This window comes from Lutra lutra, chromosome 16 (genome assembly GCF_902655055.1).
Source record: "Lutra lutra chromosome 16, mLutLut1.2, whole genome shotgun sequence".
NCBI classification, from domain to species: domain Eukaryota; kingdom Metazoa; phylum Chordata; class Mammalia; order Carnivora; family Mustelidae; genus Lutra; species Lutra lutra.
The window spans coordinates 41374908-41398018 of NC_062293.1; the positions used below are offsets into that span (position 1 = coordinate 41374908).

The following is a 23111-nucleotide window of genomic DNA, read 5'->3' on the forward strand; positions in this document are numbered from 1 at the left end:
AAGAAAAGATGGCAGAAAGTATTACTGCAGCTTCATAGCCTACTGACGTAGTCTGCTCTTAGTACTTTCCAGAAACCATATCGTTAAAGCCCTGCACCTGCGCGCAGCAAAAGGCCTCCTTTCCTGTGAGAGGCTAACGTCTCCCCTATTCTCATTTCCCCACTGTCTGACCAAGGCAGAACAAAATAAGGACAGCCATAGTATTTAGTCTAAGAATCAGAAAAAAACTCTTTCAAGATCCCATTCTTATTCCTCTGTCTTAACTGATATGGCTTAATTGACCTATCAAACTCTTATAGTTGGCGTCAAAAGCTTTGCTACATCAAAATGGGAAATTTTGATAATTCTGAAGAGCTTCAAATAATTTTCCAAGAGTAAAAGTATCAGACCATTAAAAAGAGTAAGTATAAAAAGATTCTGTATCATTTAGGTAAACTAACCTAGCAACTTCTTCGTATTGGCCTGAGAAGGCTGCCCCATGTCCAAACTCATGGATTTCCTGGCTCGGGGACTGGTCTGGCCCACGGTTGGATAGCTGGCTGCAAGGTACCCTTCAGAACCTTTGGGAGATGACCACGGCTGGTTCTCCTTTAGTGCCCTGAGAGATTTAAACAATTGAGAAGAATTAAGTGACAGGTGACAAAGACAACCACTGTTTGCCCCTCTTAGTTGGCTGTCCTATTTCCCAGTGACAGCAATCACTTAATTTAAAATTGCACTCTAAAGAGCTTTAGGGTACGAACTCTTAGTGTATGTTTAAGAAATATCTTCCTTCCTTCTTTCTTTCATTTATTCAGAAAATTTTCTTAAAAATTAGCACTGTTTTTTCTTTTAGCGCTTTTGTCCTTAACACCTACTTTCTTGCCATAATGTCTGGTATGCAGTAACCGCTCACCAATGCACAGCAGAATTGTACTGCGTTGATTTTTTAATTGGGGAAATCAAGTCTAAACAGGCAACTATAGTTTTGGTTTAAAAAAACAAGAAAAACAACTATACTTTGACAAGGGAACACAACAAAACTCATTTTTTCCTTTTCATAACAAGAAGGGCATATCTCAAAGAAATATAATCAAAGGGATGACCAAAGAATAAGACTATCGAAAACTAAGTATACCTGGAAAAGGTATTTTGCATACTTTGTAAAAATCTCAGTGGGAAACTGTAGAGGGCTTTTTAATCAAAAAGTGGGATGGTGATAAATTGAATGATATCCAATTAGATACTTTTGTTTAATTGAAAATACAGAAAGTCTCCAAAATAGTGCCATTTTCCTGTAATTTCTCCATGTTGTCATGAAAAAATATGCTAACCAAGACCATATACAGCGGTGGACATAATGTGACTATCTTATCATCTGAAACTATACTCTGGAAAACTCTTAAATAATTTCAGTGTGGTAAGAGTACACGCTACAAATGTGGTGGCATGTGCATCTTTGCATGAAACTGTACAGCTCAGCCTCCCATCATTAAGTATGTGATGTTGCCCATATTCCATGGTAGTTTTCCCTAGGCCCTTTTTTACAACCCAGTGATTTCAAGATCATCTCTTTTCATTACTCAACTGGTTTGTGCTTAAAAGAGGCAAACTAATGTTAACAGGACAATTAGCTTAGAGGAACTGACTACTAATCCACAGAGAACACTATACATTTATAAAAAGGGTTTTATTTATATACTCTTCCTAGATTGTCTTTTCTCCTACATATTACCTTCTGGATTACTCTTGCTGCTTGCCTCTGCTAGCATGGAAAACTGAAACCTGATTATAAGTACATAATCACGGGAGAAGAAGGCCACTGACCTATAGCTAGGGTCGCCATGGTGGATGGGATATGTATCCATAGGAACATTTTCCATTGAAATATCAGTAAGAAGAAGAGACTTTCTATGTTTTAGGCTACAGCGACTTCGAACCTCCTCAGATACTGTGAGTAAGGCTAAAAGGAAAAAGAAGGAAGTTTAGGAAATTTAACAAAAATTCCAAGTGTGACTTAAAACAGGATACATTGCTTACAACCTCTTTAAGAGAATAATACCTATTAGACATGCAGATAAAGAGCCCTAGAGAGTGTGAAGGGTAAGACCACTTAGGACAGACTTTCTTACCTTAAAGGGTTCATGGTCTGTTCTGGAAGACTTTGTAAACATGAAATATATGGAGATTTTAAAAGAATCTTGTATTTCTCAAGTGCTATGATGTAAATTTGATCTCAACAAACACAGAATGTAGTCAGGACAAGTACTATAAGGTCCATTTTTCAGAAAAAGAATAATACTCTGAGATGTTAAATGATCTGCCCAAGGTAAAAAAAAATTGCCACAAACTGTAGTCTGCTAAACTGGGAATCAACACTTTCCTCTGAACAACTACATTCAAGACCTGTATCATACATAGATGCTAAGCGTTACTGAGTGAGGAAACACAGACTGGGTAAGAGAAAATGGGAAGGTTTAATGGGATAGTGAGGATGGGCAGACTTTCCAGGTAAAGCAAATGGCATCAGGAATACATACGAAAGAGGTAGAAAGGCAAGTAGATGGGCTTAAACTAGCTCTTCCATCTGGAGGGGTAATAAAAAGTGGGGCTTATGAAATTTAGGGAAAGACAGCAGAATTAGGAGAGCTGCTGAAGAGCCCAGGATGCCAGGCTGAAGCTTTTAGATTTTATAAAAACAGGGAACCACGCACTGCCAAAGGGACCAAAGATGACAAAGGAACATATTCAGACTCTAATGCAAATTCTTTTATGAGGTAAAATCTTTTTGGCAAAACTTTCAAAATCATAACCACCACCACAGGACCGGTTTTTGAGCTCTTTGCCCTGCCAAGCAGCCAGCTGAAGGACCGACCGGTGTCTGTGTCATCTGGGCAGTCCTTAGATAGAGATGTGGTAAGATTGATTTTGTCTATTTTGAGTCTTTACCTGCTAAGTAAGCCACGCTCTGTGTGTTCACCTCAAACTTGTCACAGTTTCTATGTTTGTTAACCAGAGTTAGTAGTGTATGCAAAATTCTGACTGTTCTCGCCACAATGGCAGGTGAAGGATGTCTGTACCCTACAAAAAATAAAACAAGACATTAATCCATTCTTTCCACAACTACTTCTTGAGCTCTTACTGACTAGGAACCCTGCAAGGATAGGAAATATAAGGGATAACTCTTGCCTTCTGAGAACAGCTGTTTGGGAAGGTGAAACATACATACGTGAATAGTTAATTACATGGAAGATTAAGTACCAAACATGTGTAGAAGAGAATACTATTCTCTGAAAGGGAGGAAAATAAGGAAGGATGGATGCTGTTTCAGACATTTCATTCACTAAAGCAGTGCAGGGATTAAAAAAAAAAACTAGATATTTGCGCTCACCTTAAGATATCTTTTGAAAACAGCATTCTACCTCTTAAAAATTCTTTTTTCTAATTAAAGGAAAAAACCTAATGCTATCGGATGTATATGTTCTCAGAACAAAGAATAGGTTTGGTCAGAGTAAGCTTGGCTTTGGACAGCCTTTAATCATTAGTGCTACTCCATTTTAAAGATTTTTTTAAAATTTATTCATTTGAGAGTGAGAGAGCCACTAGAGCACAAGTTGGGGGGGAGGGGCAAAGGGAGAGGGAGGAGCAGACTCCCCGTTGAGCGGGGAGTCTGCTGCAGGGCTCAGACCCAGGACCCCGGAATCATGGCCTGAACTGAAGGCAGATCAACCAACCAAGCCACGCTGGTGCCCCAGCACTACTCCGTTTTAAAGAAGGGAATTTGTACACTGAAATTATCTGGTACTCTTTGAAATACGGAATCAGCAAGCACTTTATCAGCCTCATGAATCTTTCTTTTTGGTATCCTATAGTAAGTATAGTATCTTTTGAGCAATCCCTATTCACTTTAGAGATTAAAGCTATTAATATTTCTCCAGAAATTTCATAAGATAAAGAAATCAAATGCTTACATTGACAGTAGTGGGTGTACATACACCTGTCAGGTAAAAACTGGGAGAACCTTCATGATCCCTCAAGCCTAAGAATCATATCCATTGATTTACAAAACTGCAGACACAAGCTAGAGCTTGAGTCTCCAACTGTGGCCAAAGCCAGTGCTGCTTAAGACCACTGGTTCATGCCAGCTGCTCATCCCAGCCTTACTTTACACTGCCTTTGCCTCTGACTTACCACTATGTGCTGTTCCTGTTAGCCATAGTCTCTGGCCATGGCTGTTCTATGTTAGTAAACCAAAGCTAACCCACAGTGGAGTCAACAGTGGGGAGTGAAGCCAGTAGAGGCAGTGAGTGAGCTGGCACTGAGGACTAGGAGACCACTGCTATCAGCAGATCAGAAATTTGGAGGGATGAGGATGGGGTACAAGAAAGGTGAGGTGCTATGATATGTAACAATGTGACTGAGCAATAATACCTTAGAAACAAGTTGAAGAAAATCTGTGATCAAATCTCTAAGATACCATATTCTAACATAAGTTAGTCAAGTAACATCATTTATTGATTTGCAGTCTGTCTTATTTTAAATAATCAAAAAGATACGCAGTGTTAACTAATAATACAGCTATTAGAAAGTCCAGTATTTAGGATTATTTCAAGAATCAACTCCTTTGTTGCATTTTAAAGGAAACTGGATAATTACACAGCAATTAGGCTCTATTAAAATATATACTGAGTAAAACATAGCTCAATAAGACAGCTATATCTGCATTTAAAGTAAGATATATGAGTGGCGCCTGTGTGGCTAAGAGGGTTGTGCATCTGACTCTTGGTTGCAGCTCAGGTCATGAACTCAGGGTTGTGGGACTGAGCCCTGCACTGGGCTCCACGGTCAGTGGGGAGTCTGCTTGAGATTCTCACTTTCTCTCTCTCTCTGCCCCTCCCTGCCCACCCTCTGCCTCCCTCGAGCTCTCTCTCTGAAATAATCTGGGAAAAAAAAAAAGTAAGACATATGAGCCAAATTATATCAACTAATTTCAAATAACAATTTTAGTTACTTCTGGCTTCCTGATACCATTTCCTAAAAATATTCTGACACAAGGTCTCTACCTTTTAAGAGGTGTCCAACCAGTGCAAAGTTGAAGTTAGAGTTGAAATTGAGTCCAACAAAGTGATCCATTTGCTTGCAGTGCCATTCCAGAGGATTCCGGATTGCCATAAATACTTCCTCTGGACTCTAGTAAAGATAATCAGAATATGGTTGATGGGGTTCACACAAGAACTTTACTTACTGGTTTATGACTGTGTTCGTAGCTATGATAAGTTAAGTAACCCTTTCAAGTGAACAGAAATTATTTTCAGAGGACTACAGAAAACCATAGACCATTTAAGATACCACAAATAAATAAGTGTGAGACAATCAAGAATGTATTAGTAATAAGATGACAGAAGACAAAATAGCTTTGATTTATGATGCAAAATAAAGGACCATTAATTTATATCCTGGTGACTTCTTAAAGATTATAATTATTGTTGTTTTAAGTAAGAACGTCCATTGAATTGTAGTGGGCATTTTGTAAATTATGACTATAAATTCAAGAAAACAAAGAGAGTTCATATTTACTGAGTGCCTGCAGTATACAATAATGTTAGACGTGTTACTGTATTGAAACCTTAAAGCGATCCTGTGCAGTCAATATTAGCTCCATTTTACAGATTCATTCATTCATTCTTTTACTTATTCAGTATTTATCATGTGTTTTTGATGTGCCAGGCATGGTTCTAGGCTCTGCACATACATCAGTGAACTAAACAGACAAAAACTGTTCCCCCTGGTGGATTTTACATTCTAGTACGGGAAAACAAGGAAATTGAAACTTAAAAATGCCATGCAACTTGCCTACGATAGTTAAGATTTTAACAGTATTTCCTAAAGTGTGGCTCCAAGTACATCTGCTTTAAAGTCACAAGAGATGAGTATCTGCTTTCAGGTTGCTGGGTAAAGCCCAGGAATTTGCATTTTTTAAAAAAGCCCAGTGATTCACTCTTGAACAGAGATTTTTAAAAGCAAACAACTGAAGGTGTTCAGAGCCTGAGCTCAGGTTATCTACATTTCTATCTCGAAGAAAGAAAAATATGAGCATTTAAAGTAAATATAGAGAGACGTTTAGAACAGCACTGTTTAAAACAGAAAAGATAGAAACAATTCAATTGTTCATCAATGGGCAAATGGCTGAAAAATCGTGGCTCGTGCATGATGTAAAATACTCTGCAGCCATGAGAAAGAATTACATGTTCATGCACATGTGTACATGTGCGTATATATGCTTAGAAAGATGTCCAGTTTATAGTTAAATAAAAATGCAGTATTTTATATACTATATAAATACTATATAAAGTATGATTACCTATTAACTTGCTATATGTACAATTTTTTCCAGCTTTAATGAGGTATAATAACTGACAAATAAAATTCTAAGATATTTAACGTGTACAACATTATGATTTGATATACATATATGCTGGGGAACGATCTACCCCATGAAGGTAATGAACACATCCATCACCTCGCATATCCACAGCTACCCCCACCGCCGCTTCTGGTGACAACATTAAACCATTAAATACAGAACGTAAAGTTCTACTCTCTCAGCAAATTTCAATTATACACTATAATGTTACCAACTACAGTCACCATGTTATACATCAGACCTTATTCATCTTACATGCTGGAGACTTTTAATAGGCTTTATTAATTCTGACTCCTAGTATTCTGGGGGCACTGAAGTAAGTATTAGCTCCTGCTATGGGGCTGTTCTGACAATGAAAATACCAAGACAGATACTCCTAGACAAACATTTCATTTACAAATATTTGTATATCCATACAAATAGCCAATATCTAGCTATCTCTCTGACTACCACTGTCCCAAGACAACTCCAGAAAAGAGCAATGGGGATTAGGAAAGAGGGGCTCTAGTTCCGAATCAGATGTACAAATATGGACAAGTTATTTAACTTCTTTGTTCCTTTCTATTTTGTAAAATGGAGGCCTGACAGATAAACTTCAAGGTAGCTATTTCAAGTCTACACCACAAATGGCAGACTAATCAGTGTTTAGCCCAAGTATCTTCACACTTAAAACCATGCTCCTGTTCTCTGTTTTTTTTTTTTTTCTACTCACAGCTTTGGTCAAGCTCACTTCAAGTAAATCTGTTATAAAAATGTATCTCTCTTTAAGAAAATTTCTCTTTTCTCCTAGACTCATTCTTCTCCAAAGACAAAAAGAATATCACTTCATACTGTTATGTCCCCTTCTCTATACACCAAAATCCAACCTGAGTCGTCAAGGTTGATAAATATTAAGAAGGGTGCAAATGGTATGCTTCAAAGTGCGATTAGGCAAAACAAAAAACTATTACAATTAGGTACCCAAACATTTCCTTTGGACTCTCCAACCTATTTCCTCATTAAGAACCATTATTCAATAAAAATAAGCGTATTTTTAGATTATTTCTTCATACGTGAAATGGAGGATAGAGAATGTTAACCTTTACCTTTGGGTTGTGAAATCACAAATAATGATTGTGCAGTGCACAGTAGGGCAGAACACAGCATAGGGCTTAGCCTAGTAGCTACTATTACTACTCAGTATTTTTTATCCCTATTCTGTTTACCAGTTTTGGGTGAGTACTGGTTCCCGCTATTTTTACATAGAAAAGTTTAAATAGTTTTTTAATGAGCTGTTAAGGAACTATACTCACAATAAGTTGCATTACAGAAATGCATATTGAAGTTATAGACCTCTTCTGATTTTAAAAGGCCAACAATAAAAGAGAGGAATTCTAAATATGCAGACTCTAGGAACACCAACCCAAAGCTTGCTTACCTTGTCATTGAATATCCGCAGACTGTCTAAGGTGTGCAAGTTTTGTTCCAGAAGCGCGGTGCCTGCTGAATACAAGTTGACCTCATCAAGCTGTAGCACAGCCACAGCGACCCAAAAGAGGGCCTTGTGCAGAGGGGAGTCCTGGCAAAAGTCATGCATTCCAGATTAGTGAGATGAACTACAAACAGTCTCATTCGAAACACATCGCAGTATAAAACAGAGCACATTATCCCCCAAATTAAGCATGTTTTCTCTTTTGGAGAAATTAAATATATGGGTAAGCTCTTCATCTATTCCATGTGTGTAACTAAAAACACTGTTAGCTCGGCTGAGAACCTTAGCTTCTCCTTTGATTTCTCCCTGTTCTTTGATTCCAAACTCCAGTCACCAAGTCTCATTAATTCTTCCAAAGTAGTCTCTTTTGTATTTGCTTATTGCTAATGACACTGTTCTATGCCAACCTTCCTTATTTTAAATGTGCATTCTTTTCGCTTCCAGTCTCCCCCTACTCCAATCTGCTGTGTACACTACTGCCAGAAGGACCCTTCTAAGTCTTCCTTTTGTCACACTACTCATCTGCTTGAAAACATATAGGTACATTTCCAAACTCCCTTCTGAAGAATCTTGAATGTTAGATTAGTTCTATCCAATCTTTACAATCTTCTGTCTCACTATTCTCCTGCAAAGTTTCTCCACACTACTAGAATGGTTTACCCACCATCCTTTCATTGTCCCAGCATCCCTGTAGGATCCCCTGCAGTTCGTTTGCTATGCAAGGCTTTTTCCCTTTCTTGACACTAAAGCCCAGCTGTATATTTAACTTTAGCTTAGACTCTACCCTTTTAACTTTCTTGTCACCCTTACCAATATAGTATCTCTTGCTGTTCTGAACTAAAGTTATGTATTTTGGGGAACCCCTATTTAGCAGCGTGGTATATGTAAAAATTCATAGACTTTAGAGTCAGACAGCCTTGGAAGAGAATCCTGGCTCTGTCTTATTAGGTATGTGACCTTGGTCAAGTCGCTTAGTCCTTCTGAGCCTCATTTTAACTTCTAAGATGAGGATGAAAGAACCATTTTGTGCAATTTAGAATTAGAAGATCTGTAGAACATATAACTCAATACGAGGAACATACAGGTATTTATTTCTCTGTCATCTCCCTCAAATCTGGCCTATCTTTGTATTCAATTCACATAATTACACAACTTCAGAGCTGGAAAATAATACTCTGCCATCATCTAGTCTAGTTTACTCATTTTATCAATGTGGAAATATGATGTCCAGATACATTAAATGACCTGCCCCAGGTCACAAAGCTGAGATGAGCTCAGACCATCCAAAACCAGGGGCTGCATCATTTTATTCCTCTTCAGTACCATCTTCATTTGCCACCCAGACTCTCTGGATGATCAGGTATACCTCCCCCACCTTTACATTCCTCCACAGTAATGGTCATGAACTAGCATACTCTGTATTTTACTTACTTTGTTTTCTCGCTATTCCCTTCCCAACCCCCACACTCACCCCAAGAACATAAGCTCCATGAGGGCAGGGGGCAGGGAGTCTTCCTAGTTTTGTTCAGGTTCTACATCTCTAGCACCTAACATGGTACTTGGCACATAGCAGATGCTCAGCGAATACTTACTGGATAAAAGAATTAAGAATATATACCTATTTTTCCTTTAGCATTGAGGAGACAAAAACTTACAAGATCTTGAGAACATACTCTCCATACTTACTCTTCTGCTAATGCAAATTCTTCAAACAACTAAATTTAAAGACAAGGAAGTTCTACTTTAACAGTAGCTTTTTCTTTCTAACTTCTTCTTAGTCCAATTTACTTTCTGAATTCTTTGAAACAAAATATAGTAACATTCAATACTGATACCCAAAATGAATGCACTCATTTTCTATATAGTAATTACCTTATTAAGAAGTGGTTGTAACTTGGTTAGTGCTATCACTGTAGCTTCTATCAGAACTTGACTGTTGTAAGTATCAGGTCCTTTTAAGCAACTCTCAAGTGCCTTTTAGGGAAACAGAATTTTTTATTTTACTTTCATTGAAATAAAACATTAACTCCTAAACTGAATCTCACAATCCATTCAGAACAATTCCTCATTTTGTAAGTGCTAAAATCATTTCCAATGCTATGGTATTCTTGGTAAATAGGTCATTTGAGTTTTCATTTTAAAGTATTTCTATATTGGGCGCCTGGGTGGCTCAGTTCTTAAGCACCTGCCTTCGGCTCAGGTCATGATCCCAGAGTCCTGGGATCAAGGCCCACACCGGGCTCCCTGCTCAGCGGGAAGCCTGCTTCTCCCTCTCCCACTCCCCCTGCTTGTGTTCCCTCTCTTGCTGTCTCTCTCTCTGTCAAATAAATAAATACAATCTTTAAAAAAATTTCTATATTATATTTTAATACAATACATTGTGCTTATTAATTACATATTACATAATTTTACTAAATTATGTAAATTACTTAAACTAAAGGCTAGTTTAACCATATAGTTAAATGCTTTGAAAACTGATAAAATACTGAGAGTACCTTCTTAGCAAAAGAGACAATACATATTTTAAGATATCTTCTTTAGAGGTCTCTTACACTTCAAAAATTACAATAAAGAAAAATTCAATCCACTGTTTAAAGATTTAACAAGCAATATACAAGATATTTTATTAAATTCAAATTTAGATGTCCCTTAAACAAAGGTATGCTTTACAACTTGAGAACCACAAATATTTGGGAGAGAGGGAGGGGGATATACCTTGCTAAGAATACGGATAATCTGCTTTATCTGCCCATGAGATACTCGTTTGCTAATACAGCCAAAGACAACAAGAGCTCTTGGTTGCAGCGATGGGTTATATTGGAATGCAAATCTGCAAGTAAAAAATCCAAAGACTTTATGAAAAACATTTGTGTTTATATATACTAAATAATTAATTAAAATACTGATTATGCAGTAGTATTTATCTTTTTAACAATACACAAACTTTTACAGCTTAAATTTATTTGGGACCTACCTTTGAGCTAGTTCTGTCCACTGGTCCAGCCACTTGCAAGTTGGAATATCTCTCATACATGCCTTAAAAAAAGGATAGTCTTAAATATTTTTATGTACATAAATATTTTGAGACATTTAAATAAGGTTCATTATAATGTAGTTAAATAAATGACATATATATTACCAATAAGCATGTTCCATGGGAGGGTTTTTATTTAAGCCTCAAGCATAAAGCAGCAGGATAAACTAATATTTCTTCTTCACAGTACTAGTGGATTTAAAAAAAGATCTCACTTTCCTATCATTTTGCCTAATGTACCTCCATGATCTCCAACAAAGCTTCTGTGACTGTTTCCAGGCTGGTCAAAGCAAAAGTCTCCCTTTCATAGGAACCAGGAGAGAATGACCTGTCCCGGTAACTGGAGCGGAAGGCAATGACGGCAGCTGACTTGACTTTGCTAATGCCAAACAGCAGGTAAAACTTGGGTAATGAGAACTCTGTCAAACTCAGTCTTAGTACTTGCTTGGTCTCTTCTGTAAAAGAAAAAAGGAACAAGGAAAGACTTTAAAGATATTAACTTTTCAATTCTAAAGTGCCCAATTTCACTTTGCTTTTAGAAAATTTGTATATCATATCAAAACTACATCACCATGCTCCCTACACCAGCCCTCTAGTACATTCTGCTCAATGCTCACTGCTTTGGCTCCATTATCTACAAGTTCAGGCCAGTAACGCAACACTGTCAACTGCTGTGGCGTCTTTAACTTCTGTGGTACCTACAGGAGCCCACCGGACAAACACACATAGAAAATCCTTGCTGTAGGGGGCACCTGGGTGGCTCGGTCAGTTAAGTGTTCGACTCAGATCATGATCTCAGAGTCATGGGACAGAGCCCCATGTCGGGCTCCACTGGAAGTCGGCTTGAGGACTCTCTCTCCCCCTCTCCCTCTGCTCCCCCACGCCCCACTCACTCACTCTAATAACTGAATCTTAAAAGAAAATCTCTGCTATACCTTGAAATAGAATGGAATTACGTATTCTTTTTCTTTCAGATAATATTTCATGTCATTATCACGGGCTTCAATAAAACGGCTAGTGTTAAAGTTACCATAATAATGAGTAAGATAATGTATGCCAACCTGGTGATATGGACTGCAAAACACAAAGTACGTTCTGGGCACTTACCACTGAAGTGGAGCTGTGAACAAGTACACAGAGAGTGAATGATATTAATGACCAGTCCATGTGTGGAAGCTCGAAGGGAGAGTGGCCCTGTGGCTACTAAGAAAGTAACAACGTGGAAGAGGTAGGGGAGGTGCGCTGCCACATCGAGGGAATTGTTGAAGGACAGCATCAGCATGTAGCGTGCTAGAATAGCAATATCATCCCACATAAGATGTTGTTCTAAAGTAGGAGTCGGAGATAAGCATGTCTTGTCAATTATTTTGCACATCCTTCCAATAACCTGTAAAGAAACGGGATTTTAAAAAACACGGGGGCTAAAACAGAGTCTTCTCACACAAAAAATTTCAGTTTAAGTTTAAAATGACTAGCTACCATACAAACAACCCCCTGGCCATAAAAACAGACACAGGATGCCACAGTCCAGAAGGCAAAGGAAAAGTCGATTACCTTGCTTGAAACCAATTTCACATTTCCAGAAGCCAAAGCTACAGCAGTATCTGCCATCACCTCAGCTTTTATTGATCCCAAGCCACCTGTTGCACTGGTTTTGATGAAACTGTCCAGTACAACATCAAGGAGATCTGTAATCTAGTGGCACAGGGGAAAATAACATGTTTTAGCCATTCACTCTGCCAACTTCATTTTTACTTTAAAAATACTTCAAAAGCAGTAGCCCAATCAACATGAAAATTGTCTTCCACCTGAAGCCTCCAAAATACTAACTTTTATTTAGAGACCTGTCAGTAAATTTATCATTAAATACCCAAAGGAGGATGAAGTTATTCACTCAATTGCTTCAGAGATTAAGGGACCAATATTCAAAAATTTAAAATCTCCACATGTATTATTTTCATCCACTAGCAAAGCACTTCTGTTCTCTCCTAAGACAGTAATGTACAATTACTGTAAGAAAGTATTATTTTAAAATATGGGAAATGACATCGAGTACGGAGATATTTTGTAGCGCCATAAAACTGGCTCTATGGTCATTTCAAATTATTTGGAAGAGTCACAGCATTGTTTGAGTAAGGGTACTGCTGCCTTAAGTGACTACTTTGAAGAAATGATGTGCACAATTCTTGTCAGATAAAAAATATGATATTGTATTCTATATTTTAATACTCGTATTCTTGTGCTAGAACTATAAACGAAACATGTCTGAAATAGTATTGTTAACAAACATCTACTGATATCTGTGGTATGTAAGTACTAGAATATGTTATAAAGCACTATTTAGGGGTGTCAGGGTGGCTCAGTTGGTTAAGCATCCGGCTACTGATTTCAGCTCAGGTCATGAGACTGAGCCCCACACTGGGCTCTGACCTGGACTTGGAGACTGCTTGAGATTCTCTGTCCTTCTCCCTTTGCCACTCCCCCTGCCACTTGCCTCCCCACTCCTCATGCTGAATAAATAAATAAAATAAACCACTATTTGCTAGAAACAACATCAGATTTTTACAGTTAAATTCTAATTATGCCATGGAAAAGAGTACTAAAATAATTAGTTTTTTCCTAGCTCTGAAACACGCATTAGATATCTACAATTCTGAACCAAATCAAGAATTAGGTGAGTGTCAGGGCACGTGGGTGGCTCAGCCGTTAAGCATCTGCCTTCAGCTCTGGTCATAATCCCAGGGTCCTGGGATGGAGCCCCCGCATCGGGCTCCCTGCTTGGAGGGAAGCCTGCTTTGTCCTCTCCCACTCCCCCTGCTTGTGTTCCCTCTCTCGCTGTCTCTCTCTGTCAAATAAATAAAATCTTTAAAAAAAGAAAAAAAAAGAATTAGGGGAGTATCTGCATACTTTTGAAAGAGAGGACTGTCTTTTCTATAGCTATATCCCTAGTGCCCACTACAATATTTTGCACAGAGGGGGTACGAGATTAATATCTGCACTACAGAGGTACTAGACAAATATTTGAGCAAACTCAATACCTGCCCAAGGCTCCCCCATATTTTGGCTTGGATAGATGGGTACATCTGTTTCTCATTTATGGTCATCGTTATCAGCTTATCAAGAATAGCAGTCACTCTCTGTCGTTTGGCATCATCATTGTGCTTACAAAAACGGACGAGATTTGACAGCCACGGAGTCATGTATTCCAAACAAAGGTGTTTCAATTCAATACCTGGAAAAAAAATACATTATTAGCATAGATGGTCAATGAAAATTACACCAACAGTTATCTAAAAATATAGAGAATTGGGGAAAAGAAGGTAAAAGGTAAAGATCATTACCTAGAATCAGGTCTGGAGAAAAGAGATTTGACCAATATAGTAAAGATAGGGGTGAAGAGAATAAACCATGAAGAAAGTCATCTTAAAAGCCAGCTGGCCAATTTTTGAAAAGTTTTATCTTATTTTTCTTCCTCTTAATCATTTCTCTCCTAGTTAAAAATTTTAATAAGTTTTATTCTAATTGTATGTAACAATTGTATGTAGGAATATGTAGCAATCATAGGAAGTTAGGTGAAAGGAAAGCATCACCCAAAAATGAAACTGATATTAATATACTGGTGTATCATCTCATTTCCCATCAGGCTTTCAAAGCTATGTAGAGATGATGTGTATTTATGTGTGTACAGACACATAAAACCCACCCCAATGCCTCCACAAAAATGAGGACCATGCTGTCTATGCAATATGTTTTGAATATCTTCTTCAAAGTTCAAACATGTTTTAATATTTTATTTTGAAGTTCAGAAAAAGACACAAAAATTCCTCTAAATAATGGTTACTCTTGGTGAGCGGATGGTACTGAGAGCCTTCTGGATGCTGGAAATGTTCTGTATCTTGATGTGGGAGGGGGTTTTGTGACATAATCACACATAAAAATTCATCAAGCTGTTCACTTAAGATTTGGGCACTTTACTGACAGGATATACCTGAATTTAAAAAAATTTAAATAGGGCGCCTGGGTGGCTCAGTGGGTTAAGCCGCTGCCTTCGGCTCAGGTCATGATCTCAGGGTCCTGGGATCGAGTCCCGCATCGGGCTCTCTGCTCGGCGGAGAACCTGCTTCCTCCTCTCTCTCTCTCTCTCTGCCTGCCTCTCTGCCTACTTGTGATCTCTCTCTGTGAAATAAATAAATAAAATCTTTAAAAAAAAAAATTTAAATAAAAAGTAATGCTATAATAAACATCTGAACACTAATTCCTTAGGATAAATTTTAAAAGGTGGAATCATGAAGCCAAAAGATATGAACACTCTTGGGTGTCTGGATATCCATGTCCCAAGTGCCGTCTCAGAAAACTGCCCCTATTCAAAATTCCATAGACCATCAACACTGAATTAAAAACAAAGGGAAAAAACCCTTTGCCAGGGGTGCCTGGGTGGCTCAGTCGTTAAGTGTCTGCCTTCAGCTCAGGTCACGATCCCAGAGTCCTGGGATTGAGCCCTGCATCGGGCTCCCTGCTCAACGGGAAGCCTGCTTCTCCCTCTCCCTTGGTTTGTGCTCCCTCTCTCACTGTCTCTCTTGGTATAATAAATAAATAAAATCTTAAAAAAAAAAAAATCCTTTGCCAATTTGATAATTGAATGTTACCTTACCATTCTTTGTTTTTATTTCTTTGATTTTATTAGTGAACTTCTTAAAATATATTTTTTAGCATGACCTACATGCTACTGTTGATCCATTTTTTATTAATCTGTAAGAACTCTTCATGATTAAAGATATTAATCTTTTCTCACATTTGCTGCAAGCATATTTGCTAGTTTTTTATTATCTTTTATTTTCTTTATGTTTCTGAAATAGAGATGTTCTGAAGTTTTATGTAATCATTTATGCTCACCATTTCCCTTGTTTCCATCTACCACTTTTTTACTTTGTAAGTCCTTAATCATCCAGAAAGCAATTAAATATTCTGCTTCCTCTTTCTTTTTTTTTTTTAATGGTTCCAGCTTTTATATTCAATTCTTTTTTTTTTTTTAAGATTTATTTATTTGACACAGACAGAGATCACAAATAGGCAGAGAGGCAGGCAGAGAGAGAGGGGGAAGCAGGCTCCCCGCCGAGCAGAGAGCCCAATGTGGGGCTCGATCCCAGGACCCTGAGATCATGACCTGAGCCGAAGGCAGAGGCTTTAACCCACTGAGCCACCCAGGCGCCCCTTTATATTCAATTCTTAAATACAGCTAGATCTTATTTTGGTATGTTGTGGTCTGGGGTGAAGATGAAGATCCAACTTAATTCATTTCCCAATCTCACTGTTTAAATGTTTAAATGATTTAATCTTTCCCCCGTCAGTTTGTGATGCTTCTTTATCAATCTGTTTTCTTAAACTGATGTGACTGCTGATTCTTTAACACTTCTGTTTTAATTATTATACTGTTACATGTTCAAACGTCTGCAACAAGTATCTTTCAGTTTTTCTTTCAACATTTTCTTAACTATTCTTGTTGTTTCAAGTGAAATTTATAATCATTTTAAATTCTACTTCTTCCTCCCTCCCTCCTTCATCCCTCCCTCCCTCTCTCTTTCTCTCTTTCTTTCTGTAGACTCCATAGCCATAGCCAGTGTGGAGCTCAATGCTGGGCTGGAAATGCAGGACCCCAAGATCATGATCTGAGCTGAGATCAAGAGTGGGACACTTAACCAACTGAACCACCCAGGCACCCCAGTTCTACTCATTCTTAGTCCTCAGATCCTATAGCTCTTTTGATGGGATTGCATTGAATTTATAGTAATCTGGGAAGTGGGAAGAACTGTTTGTCCAGGAACACAACATACGGTTCATTCACTCAAATCTTTAAAAAATATTTCTCAATAAAGCTTTATGCTTTTCTTATTTTGTCAGTCTTAACACATTTTCTTTTTAGGGTTACATTCCTACATCTCTTATTATAAGTAAATATATACAGTCATCTGGACTTGATGAATTGTCAAATCTTTCAATTAATTAGCTGAAGAATCAAGTATATTTGAGGGGCACCTGGGTGGCTCAGTTGTTTAAGCATCCAGCTCTTGGTTTCAGCTCAGGTCATGATCTCATAGGTCATGAACCCCAACTTTGGCTCTGCACTCAGTGGGGAATCACCTTAAAGACGGTCTCTCTCTGCCCCTCCCCCAACTCATGTGCATGCACATGCCCTTTTATATGTTATCTTACTGTCCTCAAATAAATAAGTAAATCTTAAAAAAAAATACGTTTGAATGCAGAAAGAAGTTTTCTGTATTATGGAGAGAGAAACGGGAGGGAAGAAAATGTCAGGAAATAAGCTGGAGGAAGAGCAACATTCATACTACAACAGGGTATGAAGATGAATAAATGGAAAGAGTGGATATTAAATTTGTAAGAGTTACTAAAAGCCAAGTCAGGAGCTGACTCTGGACCCTGCATAGTGTGTCACTGCATTCTCCAGGAACTGTACATGACCAATAAAATCACAGTTCAAAGTCAACCTAACGAAAAGAGAAACTTACTATTTCCTTAAAATCAAAGAGACTTCACTCATTTGGAATAATCTGCTAAGAGAAATCCTAAAGCCAATTAAACTGAAACAGTGTGAAAAATACTTTGTAAGTGGCCCAGAGACACATAAAGTATCAAAAATCTTGCCACCCTGATTTTATGGCCAGAATTTTGGTGGATCTCTCAACGTTGTCTACCAGGAAGTTCCTTCAGAGTTTCTTTAGTTGCACAGTACAGCAAACGAAAATTTAGAAGAGATAAAGAACTGAAAATATAATCAATTATGATTTCACTGGCAAATTCTGAAATGATTTTCTTTGAATCTTCTTAGAATCATTGTTAGTATTAAAGAAAATTATTATTACTTACTAGATTTGCTAAATCCAGAAATACACTCTTCCAAAAATTCTAAGGTGAGGTGTGGCTCATTGGCTGCCAGTGTCTTACTAATAGAGACAATGAAGAGGGTGTTGTTGGCAGGGATGCATAACCCTGATGTCTCTAGTAACTGGCCTTCAATTTTTAAATTAAAGGTACAAGTTAAGGCACACAGAAGATTATAGGCAGCTGACCTAGAAGAAAACACAAATGAAGTTGTTTTAAGACCTATTTTTTCTTAAAATTCCCAATTTTTTTCGTAACATACAACTTATGATTCTATTACAAAGCCTAATCAACTATTTTTAAGTTTTACAATCAATTCTCTAATTGATAGTTAATAATTAATAAGATGTTATGATTCTATGGTAAACACAAAATATGCCTTGATCATTTAGGGATTTTTTTTTCATCCTTTAGAGACTCAAGGAAGGATTCTGACATTACCAGAAGAGCACTGTGAGGCTCCTAAGACAGGTAAATATAAGACCTTCCTAAAAGACATTTTACTGGGATATAAAATACGAGAGGTTTATGGTCCTAAGGTGGATCAATAAAGTTAGAATAAGGCTCATCATTTTTTCAATGAAGCCAAAAACTCAAATTGTGGTTCCTCCTCTCATCAGATCCACTTATAATGAGGATCATAAGAAGAAAAATGAGATGGCCCCTTATCAAATTAAAATGTGAAAATCTTTCATCAGCACCTACTGAATTTCTTTCTTTGTGTCCTACAAGACATACCAAACTGGAAGTCAAAAACAAATATAATTAAGTCCCCCCCTTCCATTATACATAACCACTGAAAACAAAAAAAAACCAATGATATACATCCAGGTTCCATTAGAACCAAAACTTTCCTTAGAAAGGTCTGAAAATACATTTAAGCAATTTAGGACACAAGTCAAAAAAACTTGCACCTGATTTTCAAATTTTCTTTTTTCTCCAGCAAGAGAATAGTTTGATTGCTCAGCAAATTTCAGGTTTTCCTGACCTCCGAAGCTTCATCATGCTACAATATACTTTTGCAACAACCATATGGAGGCAAAATGCCGCTGAAATTTAAGTCAGTCTAAAGGCTTTTTCTCTGGAATGACATACTTCAGCAAAAAGCAGAAGCTGTCAGTTCATTTTATTTCACAAGAGAATACAGGTTCATTCAAGCTAATAACTGTTAGGACATCGTTAGCATTCTTCTATGAGGAATTTTAAATTACAAATTAAAGGTAGGCTTTATAGTTCTATTTTCCTAAAATGAGATTATTAATATTATTGTTTCTAAGTTTGTGTATCTCTTACTAACTCTTAGGAATTTGGAGTTACACTATTTTGACATTGACTTTTATTCTGTACATTGCAACATCTATTAAGAACTGGGCCTGCTCAAACTGGGGTAGATATCACAGGTTCCTTGGATGACTTTTAGAGATACAAATTCTTAGCTCCAAAAAATCTTCCCTAGGGTGTAATGTAGCCCAAGTTTTATAAGTGGGCTTTTTAGGAGTCCTGATTCTTAAAGGGGGGGAAATCAAGATTTTTTTTTACCTGGATGGGTCTCCCAGAAATTATGTATAAAATATTGTGTATGCTTAGCTTTCATTAACTCCAAGGAACCTGTGATACATTACATTAAACCCTAGGGAAGATTTTTTTGGAGCTAAGAATTTGTATCTCTAAAAGTCTTGACAGTCCCAAGGAACCTGGGACAAAGAATTATCCCAACATGAAAAGCACAGGGGAGAAATAAAGGAAGGAGTGCAAAGACACATTGCCAGAAACAGAAGAGGTGGGAGGGGGAGTTGGGAGGCAGTAATATTTACCAAGCACAAACTGCCAGGTGCTAAAATATACTGCTACACATACTGTTTATGAAACCTTTGTAGGTATATAGGAAAGGCACTGTTACCCGTATCTTGAAACTAGAGCTCAGAGAACTTTAATACCTTGCCCAAAGTCATACATAGTAGCAGATATAGATTTAAACCAAATCTACTGACCCCATAGGCCATGCTCCTTCCTCATTCACGTTCAGATTATTAAATCTAAACAGAACCGATTATATTCTGTTAGATGACACCTACCTTTGTCTTAAGACTTCTTTAAAGAACTTTGTTCAAGTCACATAGGTGAAAAGTATACAGTGTTACTGTTTGAGTTATTGTACTTTAAGCACTCCTTTGTCAAACAATAATCTAATTTGACTGTGAGGAAACTTAATAGTGATGTACTTCTGAACATGGGAAAACATAATTAGAGGACTCAGAAGGAGAAACTTAGGAATACATTTAAAAAAAAAAAGGCTTTTTTGGGGATGGAGGGGGTCACAGAAACAAAACTGCTATGCAGTCTGTTTCAGACGAAAGTGTCCTAGAGAAAGAACATGTACTGGTTTAGTGTGACTCACCCTTTTCAGAATTCCACAGTTCATGTGAATACCCCACAAACTGATGAGGTCACACTGGTTAACCAACATAGCATACTTTCCTATTTAGAGTATTACGGTAGAGGCTGTATTAAAAGCTTATTAAGTGGTCTCACTCTAAAAGCAACAAACCCTGAAAAAAGTTGAAGTGAGTTTTTAAAAAAACCTACCGTAAACTAGGGTCTGAACTGCCTAAATTAAGTAATGCAATATTGAGCAGCGTCCCAGGAACATCTTTTGGCCGAATCTTGGTGTGTTGGGGGATGGAGTCGGGCTGCGACAGCTCCCAGCGTGTCCGGATATGAATGATAGACTGTACAATGGCTTCGCACTCCTGGTGCATGAAGGTGAGTGGTGTGCCCTGGTTTGCAATGGTTAAGGTAAACTGGTTCTCATCCACCAGACAGATCTCTTCAATTTCCGAAGCATAATAGATATCATTTAGAAAGACTGATTGCCCCAGGACTTTTGTTCGCTCTGCTGAGGTTACCTGGACAGCAGTAGAACCAACCTGGAAAGTGATGGTGAGAGGGTGGAGTGAAGAAGAGTTCAATTCCACCATGCAGAACTCTTAAGAGGCTCTGAAAACCGACCAACGGACCAACCAAACAAGTACCATGTTTGCCATTTAAGGAAGAGTTACCACATGTTCAAATGGGCTCAACAGTTATCACGATAAATGCTCTCAAAAGAGACTAAAAACATTTTTAAAAATATAATTTTTTTTTCTAAAAAGTTCAAGAATCCCACAGACAATTACTGGTTTTATCCTGGTTCATGTTTTCCTTCTACAAAAAGCATGTAATAATCAGAAGGATTCTCAACTGGTCATTTCCACCCTCCATACATTCCCATACATTTGACTGACAGATGGCCCACTGCCCTCTCTACCACACTCTCCTGCCTCCAGTGCAACCTAGAATATTAAGTGTACTCCTCTCCTATCTTCCACAGGACCTCCGTGAAGACCGAAAGCTGAGTCTTCCTCCATCTGGACTTTACATTTGATCTACTACTATGGGAGCATCTAGGGAGGCCGGTGCAGTCTGGTTACCCAAGCAGGGTAACAAATCATGTACCTAACATGGAGTGACACTTACTTTGATAGAAACCTTGGTGTCTTTGTGAGCTAGCTTGAGAGCATTGTGGAATACCTTCAGGTCCTCTTCTAAAGCCAGAGTGGCAGCAGGCAGTTTCTGTTGTTCATGCTCTATGTGCTCAGCCAGTTTCCCAGGACAGTCTATGAAGATGAGCCTCTTGCTGCCTTTGAGGCCAGTCAGCAGCCGCTCGTGATACTTGGTGTACTCCCTGACCCAGGAGTTACAGTTATAGATATAGACTGCAGAGACGTTGTCATAAGCAAAGCCAGGAAAAACAACAAACCACTTGGAGAGAAAGTCTGTTTTAAAGCGATTGCTAGGCCCAGTATGGGTAAGGTCCACTACAATTTCATATGGCTTGGCATAATATGGCTTTAAAGTCAGCAAGACATGGTATATCAGCAAATCGCCATTGATCTGACCAGTTTTAAACCTAAAGAAGATGACAAAAAAAAAAAAGGACACAGATTATTAACAGAATTCTGAATAAATAAATACACAGAGGCTTCTAATCTATTTTATTCCTTTAATTTTCTGATGTGGTTTCTAGAGAAAACTGTAATAACAAAAGATTGCACAAAATCTAAATCCATTTTTTGAAATCAGGTATTCTTTATATATTGAGAAATAAGGCTGAAGTAAACTGAAAGAGACAAGTCTCCAATCCAAACACTTTTGAGCAAGAACAAACCTGCACACCCCAGACAATCAGAGAAAGTCTGTGAACACTGATTGGTTGCCTCTAGGACCACCGAATTTCCCCGGCCAACACTTTGGATGGGAATGACCCACCTGGAGCCCTGGAGTGATCTGAATAGCTTTAGTCAATTTGTTGACTCCACCTTAAGCAGAGAGGTTCAGCAATGACCATATATATAACTCAAATCAGGACAACCAGGGTCAAAGAGGCCCAATTCAGAAACTTTAGCTTTAGTTGGGAATTCAGACTTCTTCTTTCCTGGTGTTTATAAACAAAGGAACACATCGCCCTGGGCATTGTTAGGTCATGCCTTGAGATATGAAGGGAAAGCCTGCCTAAAAACTGAAGAAATAGAGCAGAGAAATGAAGAGAGAAATTGGGGCCCAGCCATTTCATTTGAACTCTATATAAAGAAGCCTCTCCTGGGATCAGATTTACCCTTGACTGTATTGTTGATAAGCCAATGAATTCCATTTTTTTTGATTAAGCCATATGAGGTCCTAAGTTGCTTACACTCAAAAGAATGCCGAGCAGTGTGAGTAGCCAAAGTAAGGACTATCAGAAAGCCCTGAAGAACACAGTACTAGAACTTCAAATCAGAACTTATATATTAATTAGGCCCAATGTTCTATACTTGATGACTCTGGTAAGTAATATAAAATAGGGTCAGATAAAAATCCTTACTTCAGAATTTTTAATCTTGTCGGGGAAAAGAAGATAAAAATCAAGTTAAATAATTTTAAAATATTTCAAGATCAAAGAAAAGGTATGAGGTAGTATGTAATCACTTATCAAATGAATTGCAGAGAAAGTTCAGAAGAGGGAGAGATGAACACACACTGGGTAGTCACTGAAAACTACATAGAAGATGTGGCTGAAGTTGGTAGGAGAAATTTTGAATTCAACAGGAGGAAGGACTAGCAGGTCTAAAAGAAAGAGGTAAAGAAAAAAGAAACAGATAACTAGATGTCCTGAGGCAATAGTCAGCTAGTTTAGCTGGAATGAAGGACCACCTACAGAAGTTTTAAGAGATAAAGCCGGACAATTGCACTACTAGGTATTTACCCAAAGGTTACAAAAATACTAATTC

At 37.9% G+C, this 23111-nt stretch overlaps 1 protein-coding gene across 7 annotated transcripts in view; it reads right to left on the reverse strand.

Annotated features, from left to right (window-relative positions):
- NF1 (neurofibromin 1) overlaps nt 1-23111 on the reverse strand; it is a 265097-nt gene that overhangs the window by 21384 nt on the left and 220602 nt on the right. For all 7 annotated transcript variants that reach the window (XM_047705866.1, XM_047705868.1, XM_047705870.1 and 4 more), the window contains 15 exons: nt 21322-21754; nt 20392-20732; nt 17791-17993; nt 13947-14140; nt 12463-12603; nt 12016-12295; nt 11149-11363; nt 10849-10910; nt 10590-10704; nt 9747-9848; nt 7821-7961; nt 5043-5169; nt 2929-3060; nt 1807-1942; nt 441-598 (listed from right to left, as the gene is read on the reverse strand). In XM_047705866.1, coding sequence (XP_047561822.1) covers nt 441-598; nt 1807-1942; nt 2929-3060; nt 5043-5169; nt 7821-7961; nt 9747-9848; nt 10590-10704; nt 10849-10910; nt 11149-11363; nt 12016-12295; nt 12463-12603; nt 13947-14140; nt 17791-17993; nt 20392-20732; nt 21322-21754 — 2780 coding nt within the window. The remainder of the gene's footprint in view (nt 1-440; nt 599-1806; nt 1943-2928; nt 3061-5042; nt 5170-7820; nt 7962-9746; nt 9849-10589; nt 10705-10848; nt 10911-11148; nt 11364-12015; nt 12296-12462; nt 12604-13946; nt 14141-17790; nt 17994-20391; nt 20733-21321; nt 21755-23111) is intronic.